General features: G+C 40.2%; 1 protein-coding gene and 1 pseudogene across 1 annotated transcript in view; one reads left to right on the top strand and one right to left on the bottom strand.

Moving 5' to 3' along the window:
• Window positions 1-252, bottom strand: part of NDFIP2 (Nedd4 family interacting protein 2) — an 82,438-nt gene extending 82,186 nt beyond the window's left edge. The window contains exon 1 of the mRNA XM_006894079.1: window positions 216-252. Within this exon, the coding sequence (XP_006894141.1) occupies window positions 216-252 (37 nt within the window). The remainder of the gene's footprint in view (window positions 1-215) is intronic.
• Window positions 253-7,514: 7,262 nt separating this feature from the next.
• LOC102843713 overlaps window positions 7,515-8,012 on the top strand; it is a 59,496-nt pseudogene continuing 58,998 nt past the window's right edge.

Genomic DNA, 8,012 nt, shown 5'->3' with positions numbered 1-8,012 from the left:
GGGAGTGTCAGAGATAGTGCGATTGGCACAGGACAGAGCGGAGTTTAGGGCTGTTGTACATAGGGTCGCTATGAGTCGCAGGCGACTCGACGGCGCATAACAACAACAACATTCACTTGCTAACTTGTTGTTGTTGATGATGTTGTTAGGTGTTGTGAAGTACAATTCATAGCAACCTTCTAAATAGTGAATGTGTACTCTGCCCTATTCTGTACCATCCTCAATCATCATCTTCGACATACTTGAGCCCATTCTGCCGTCACTGTGTTAGTTAGTCTCCTTAATAGTTTTCCTCTCTTTCCCTCACCCTCTACATTTCCAAACATAATGTCCCTTACAAACCATAGTCCATCCTAACAACATACCATAGGAAAAAGAATGTGGCTCAAAGGAAGGATCAAAGGAAGAGTCATCAATAACCTGTGTTATGCTGATGACATAACTTTGCCAAGTGAGGAGGTCTTGAAACACTTGCCAAGGATCAACGACTACAGCATTCAATATGGATTACATCTTAACATCAAGGGGAAAAAACCCTCCTCACCATTAAGCCAGTAGGCAACATCATTATAGATGGCGAGGGGATAGAAATTGCCAGTTGTTTCATTTTGCTTGGATCCACAGTCAACACCCATAGCAGCAGCAGCCAGGAAATCAAAAGACGAGTTGCATGGGGAAAGTCGACTGTCAGAGACTGCACCAAAATGCTAAACAGCAGTGAAGTCCATTCGAAGACTAAGGTGATCCAAGGCATGGTCTTTTCAATCATTTGCTAACCGTCTAAAAGTTAGACAATAAATAAAGATGACATAAGAAAAAATGATGCCTTTGAGTTGAGGCGTTGGCAAAGAGTGCTGACTGTCTCATGGACTTCCAAAAGAGACAAGTCTATCTTGGAAAAGGTACTGTCAGGGTGCTCCTTGAAGGCAAAAATTGTGAAACTTCATCTCATATACTTTGGGCATGTTGTGAAGAGGGACCAGTCAAGTGGAAAGAGGGGAAGACCTATGGATTCAACAAGTTATATTGACACAGTGTAATAGTGGCCTCAACTGTGGCAGAGATGATGAGGATTTCACAGTATAGGGCAGGTTTCAAATTCATTGTTCATAAGTTTACTATGAGTCATTGTCTATGTGACAGCACTTAACAACAACATGCCCCAAGGAGAGAGCTGCTCCATAAAGAAAGATAGACAATCTCCTCCATGTGATTTACTGCCTTTGAAAATGTGCTCAAAGGTCAGCTATGGGTCAGCTCCAACTCAACAGTACACAACAACATGCTCAAAGTATGTGAGATGAAGCTTTGAAACTTTGCTACCCATGCCTCTAAGGAGTACTCTGGCTGTGCTTTCTCCAAGACATATCCATGGGATATATGCAGTATTCCTCCCCAACATTACTGCTTAAAAACCTAAATTCTTCTCTCATCCTTATCCACCACTGTCTTGCTCTTAAATATAGCAAGTGATTGAAAAGACCATGACCTGAATGAGGAGCACCTTGGTCTTTAAACTGACATCAGTGTGCCTCAGTTCTTTGGAGAGGTCCCTGACAGTAGACTTCCCCAATGCAGTGCGTCTCCTGGTCTCCTTATTGCTAGTACTAAGGAAGTTGGCTGTGAATCTAAGTTAAGATGAAATCATTGATAATTTCAAAAACTTACTGAAATTCTTTAGGCAGGCAGACTCACAGTTTTTTAAAGTGAGAGACCACTAGTGCTAGGTTAGAGGACAGATTAAAAAAATAATGACCTACTTAATTTTTGTTAGATCCTATCAAGTAGACTACAACTTATAGTGACCATAATAATGAGTCTGAGCCTTACCCTATCCTGCATAATCCTCAGAATCTCTGATATGCTTCAGCCCATTTTACAGACACTGTATCAATCCATCTTGTTGAGATTATTCCTCTCTTTTACCCTCCACTTTTCCCCAATACTTTGTCTTTTTCCAATGACCAGGCCTTTCTAATCATATGTTCAAAGTATGTGAGATGAAGTTTCCTGTCATTAGAGAAGGAATGCTAAGTCCTGTTAGCTGTGTAGAAAATGTCCAGGTTCTGGTGACTTTGGAAGGACTAGCAAGTATCATCCAGATAAGGTTGCTCATAAGAAATGAAGAGTACCAAGTTTATTAGTGAAAGAAAAGTTTAAGAAGAAGGAGGGTCTATTAAGAGAAAAGAAAAATTACAATACACTGTCAAAAGAAGTAGACAATGGGTCTTCTTCAGAGTGATAAAATCATCATCTGGGGTAGAGTGCCAGTATTTATGGAATCTTCTAATCTTTTCTCCCTCTATTATAATATTGCTTATTGGGTTTGTGAAGAGTGTGGCAAATGGAGAAAAGACTGAAAATGTCAATGATTTCATCTTATTTGGATCTATGATCAACAGAAAAGAACCAAGCAGTAAAGAAATCAAAAGACTTGTCACATTGGAAAGATCTGCTGTAAGGGAACTCTCCAAAGTATTAAAGAGCAAAGATGTCTGTTTAAAAACTAAGGTACACCTAATCCAAGACACGATCTTTTCAATTACTTGCTGTGCATCTGAAAGTCAGATGGCAAAAGAATTGATGCCTTTGATTTGTGGTGTTGGAAAAGAATATTGAATATCCTGTAGACTGCCAAGGGAATAAACAAACATGTCTTAGAGAAAGTGAAACCAGAGTGCTCTTTGGAAGCATATCATATACTTTGGGCATGCTGTTGGGGGGGCGGGCGGTACTTGGAGAGGGACATTATGATTGGGAAGGTGGAGAATCAACGTAAGAAAGGGAGATTCTCAACAAGGTAGATTGACATGATGACTATAGCGACGGGCCCAAGGATGTCAGAGGAAGGCACAGGATAGGTAGGGTTCAGACCCATTCTTTATAGGATAGCTATGAGTTGTAGTCAACTCAACACCACATAACCACAACATAAATAAATAATTTTCCCATTTAGTTTTTCTCTTTACTAGATGGGCTAAATCAAAGTATTTACCTCAGACAGTTCAGATCAAGAAAGCTGGCACTTTAGGTACTGTAGACATTTCTCAGGTAATCCTTCCTTTAACTGTGCTAACAAATCTGGCTAGAGAAAGATCAGCAATCTCTGTCCATGAGATTTACAGACTCTGAAAATCTGCTGGAGGGTAAGTTCTGGGGAGATTCTGACTCTGGCAATGAGGTGGTGTTCAGGTGTAACAACTCCTGTTAACAGTTTCCAAAAGTGCTTTCAGGTGCCATACGTGCGTACAAGTAAGAAGAGTGACTGTAGTCATGAAGAGGAGCCCACAGTACATAGCCCGTGATAGGCTCCATCCTGAAAGAGAAAACTTGCTGTGTTTGTTCCATGATGACTAAGCGCTAATCAGATAGGTGTCATCTTGAGAGTGAGAAACTTCCAGTGCACGTCCTGTGATGACTAAGTTGTTGTTGTGATAGGCTGTCTAGTCAGCTGTGGCTCATAACTACCCTACGGACAACAGGTCAGAATCTTACCATTTCCTTCTGGGTCCTCAGGATGCTATGTTATAGTAATAGTGTCAATCTGCAACGGGCAAGAAAGCAATAGCAGACAAACATTTCTTTAATAATATTTTAAGAGATAAAAGTACGCTTTTAGTAAAGTCAGTCAATGAAAGCTGGAATCTTTTATTCTCTTAGTGTAGAAGGAAATTATTTTTTTCAGATAAATGATTTATTGTATCTTTAAATTCCAAAATCATCTTCCTATCAGGAGTACAACTTGGGTGTTTGCTATCTCTTTGTACTTTTAGATTTGTTTGTTTATTTCCCGTGAGTTAGAGCTTTCCCTTCTTTGCACCTGTTACTGTGCTCTATCATCTTTATTTTTTATTAATTTTTTTTTGAGGCAGGCCTTCTTATCAAGTTCCCATCCTTTCACTCCTCTAGTTTGCCTCTCTACACTCTAGTCTGTAACTAGGCATTATTTCCTTCTGATGAAGGGCATCAAAGATGACCTTTTTAATGAATAGGAGGAAAACTTGCAACTGTTTTAAACTTTAACTGAGTTACTGCTAGGTTTGCACCAAAGGATAAACTTCCTTATTTTCCAATTTTTCCCCCCTCCATACATGATGAGTTGAATTAAAGTCTTTTCTCCTAAGATTCTGTTCATACCAGGAAAGCTAGCCAGTACTCAATATATGCAGGCATCACAGGGCCCAGGAAACACACGCTTGATTTTCTGCAGCAAGCTTTACAAGACATCTTCTCATATTCATTGTATCTACTTTGCCTGAATATAACCCCTGCAAAAGTGCTGAAAGAGACATGAGCTTTTCCCTGAACCTAGTTTAGAACTACCTGCTTAGCATGCATCACTTACTGAGGCAGATTTGGAAAGCTCACATTCCTTGTCTTTCTATGTGCAAATCCAATAAACTTTTTTATTTTTCTACTCCAACCCTTGTCTCCAAGATTGGTTTTTCTGGTAGCAAGCAACAGAACTGCATTCCTCTGGTAATAACTTTGTCTTGTTTAGAGTTTTCCTCTATTTCTCTGACCCTTTAACTGGCACAGGGTAGGGCAGGGTTCACTTGATGGCACCTAACAACAACTTTAAATCTTTTATTTCTTTTTTTCATTCCAATCCCTGTCTTCAAGAGTGGGGTATTTTTGGTGACAGAGAGTAATTTTCCACTGACAATGTCATGTTTATATTCCTTTAAACTTGTTTTATTTCTGTCTCAGAGTAATTTAGAGGTGAAAATAATAAACAGTGTCACTGTATTATTATACGAATACAACTGCAAAATTCACCCCAAAAAGTATCAACTTTCAAGGATTAAAACAACAGCCAATGAAGTTAGATCCTTACATCTGTAAATTTCAACTTGGAATTTAATCTTATAAGTGGTCACATTTTCATTAATCATATACATGTTCATTTGTTGCTTAAATCATACTACTGTTCAGAGGAAAGACTTCTTTTTTTTCATCCAATATACTCAGCATGCAATGAGACCCAAACAGGTTCAGTACTAAGGTTTCAGGTCTAGCTATAGATCTGGTCAACAACAGACGTCTGAATCCTGTTAGAACAACAGATTCTTTTCTTTTTATTCTTCACCCAAGTTTTTGTAGACCTTTGGCTAATCCAATAGATCTGATGAGAGAACTCTGCAGGAAACATTATTTTCAGAAAAGAGGATGAGAAAGAAGATAAGGAAGGAAATAGCAGCTAATTTGTCTTGAGCCCTTCCTAACCTAAGGATCTTTATTTAATAGATGAGCAAGAGAGAGTCAGGAAGTGTTCAAAGCCAAATGTGTGGTAACTGGTAACAGATACCTACTATATTAAACATTATACTATTAAAAACCCAAACTAAATCTCTTTCATCTACGTTTTATCTATCACTATTGTGAAACTTGTGCAAATACATACAAAAGAGAGGAATATATTACACATATGACATCCTTAAATCACATTTCATCACCAATAAGAATTTTTTTTTTTCTCATCATTGATATCCCCACTAACGGACCATCTTAAATTAAGATCCTGATTAGTCCTACTAGAAGCAACTTGTTTGTGATGACAAGGGAGAAACGACAGTCTTTTCCATGTTAGTGACCTTTAGAAAATACCTGATAATATTTTTTAATTCCTAATCACCAGTAGCCAGGAAATTAAAAGGCTCATTGCGATGGGAAAGTCTGCTGTTAGGGACCTCTCCAAAGTACTGAAGAGCAATGGTGTCTCTCTGGAGACTAAGGTGCGTCTGATACAGGCCATGGTCTTCGCAATCACTTGTTATGCATCAGAGAGTTGGACAATGACCAAGGAGGATAGAAGGAGAATTGGTGCCTTTGAGCTGTGGTGCTGGAGAAGAGTATTGAGAGTACTGTGGACTGCTAGGAAACAGACAGATTCATCCTGGAAAGGGTTAAACCTGGTGGCTCCTTGGAGGCAAGGATTCTGAGGCTCCGACTGACATACTTTGGACATGTTGTAAGAAGAGACCGGTTCTTGGAGAAGGACATCATGCTTGAGAGGGTAGAGGGACAGCATAGCAGGGGAAGGCCCTCTATGAGGTGGATTGATTCAGTGACTGGGGTAATCGGGATGGGAGTGTTGGAGACAGTGCGTTTGGCGCAGAACAGAGCAGAGTTTAGGGCTGTTGTACATAGGGTCACTATGAGTCGCAAGCAACTCGATGGCACATAACAACAAACAGCACAATCTTGTTGGTAAGCAGAGAATACCAGAAGAATGTCTAACTGTGCTTCATTAACTATGAAAAGGCTTTTGACTGTGTGGATCACAACAAGCTATATCTGACTCTGAGAAGAATGGGAATCCCAGAACATTTAATCCTGCTAATGGGAAACCTATACTTGGACCAAGAGGCAGTTATCAGAACAGAGCAAGGAGACACTACATGTTTCAAAATCAAGAAGGGACATATTCTGTCTCCATACCTTTTCAATCTCTATGTAGAACAGATCATCCGAGATGCTGGGCAGAACAAGGAGGAATGTGGCATCAGGATTGGTGGAAGAGTCATCAACAGCCTGCATTATGCAGATGACACAACCCTGCTTGCTGAAACTGAGGAGGACCTGAAGTGCTTGCTGTGGAAGATCAGGGACTGCAGCCTTCAATATGGACTGAAGCTCAACATCAAGAAAACAAAGATTCTCACCGCTTGGCTGATTGACAGCATCATGATAGATGATGAAGAGATTGAGATTATTGACAGTTTACGTTTACTTGGTTCCACATCAACACTCTTGGTACCAGATGTCAGGAAATCAAGAGACGAATTGCATTGGGAAAGTCAGCTGTGAGGGACCTCTCAAGAGTACTGAAGTGCAAGTATGTCAGTCTGGAGACTAAGGTGCACCTGATCCAGGCTATAATCTTAGCAATTACATGCTTTGTGTCAGATAGTTAGACAGTGAATAGGGATGATAGAAAGAGAATTGATGTCTTTGAGCTGTGGTGCTGGAGAAGAGTGTTGAATATTGTTGGAAGCCACTTGTTCTACCTAGCTGAAGCCATTTTGTAATTGTCTGAAACCATTTTGTAATTCTCCAAGAACATGTTTGGACATGTTGCCCTGGGAGGATAGGTTTCAGTTTATCCCACCCTGGGAGGATAGGTTTCAGGAAACGCCCTGCTAAGTTTCTGTTAACCAGATAACTTTCAGATTACTAGAAATGACATGATGCTATTCTCCCCCATTGCGTACTTCTCCTCCCCCCATTGTGCTCCTGTATATAAGCTGTGAGTGCTTTCAATAAAATGGAGACTTTATTGGAATTTCAACTTGTCTCCGTGCCTCTGTGTCTCCTGTCCCCTTTTTTTGTCATTCTTTCCTTCCCAGGGTCCCCATTGAAAAGATCCCGCAGGTCGGGACAGTTGGTGCCCAACGTGGGGCAACTCAGTCTCGGGAAAGTTTTGACAACCGCTGCTTCGGAACAGTGATCGGCTGATCCACGCGAACAAGGAGCCGCCGCGAGTCAGGGACAGCGAAGAAAAAGGGCTCGAAATGTGCTACTTTAGTGATGACCCACCCCTGAAGCCCAGCATGAGGTAAGAGGAAGCAAGCAGCGAAAATGGGACAGGAATTAAGTGAACATGAATTGTTCGTAAAGGGTATCAAGGATTCCCTCAAGGCATGAGGTATAAGGGTAACTAAAAAAGATTTAAAGAAATTTTTCTTGTTTTTAGAAGATGTTTGCCCACGGTTTCCGCAAGAAGGAACTTTCGATTCTAAGCAATGGCATAGGGTAGGGGATTGTTTAAATGATTATTACCGTTGTTTTGGCCCTGGATGCTTTTTCTTACTAGAATTTCATTAACAAAATCTTAGCTGTTCTTGAACCTTTTCCTTCATCATCATAGGCTCTTGCTCATAAGTTATTTCATGCTTCCTTATCTGCCAATTCCTTTTGCTACAATGACTCAGTATATTCCTTCCATCTTCTTTTAATACTTCCTGGATCGTTTAATATTCTGCCTAAAGCATCCTTGATTATAGCAACTC

This window comes from Elephantulus edwardii, unplaced genomic scaffold (genome assembly GCF_000299155.1).
Source record: "Elephantulus edwardii isolate Elephantulus edwardi_28Jun2011 unplaced genomic scaffold, EleEdw1.0 scaffold00134, whole genome shotgun sequence".
In the NCBI taxonomy this organism is placed as follows: domain Eukaryota; kingdom Metazoa; phylum Chordata; class Mammalia; order Macroscelidea; family Macroscelididae; genus Elephantulus; species Elephantulus edwardii.
This window is presented reverse-complemented; position numbering and strand designations above follow the sequence as displayed.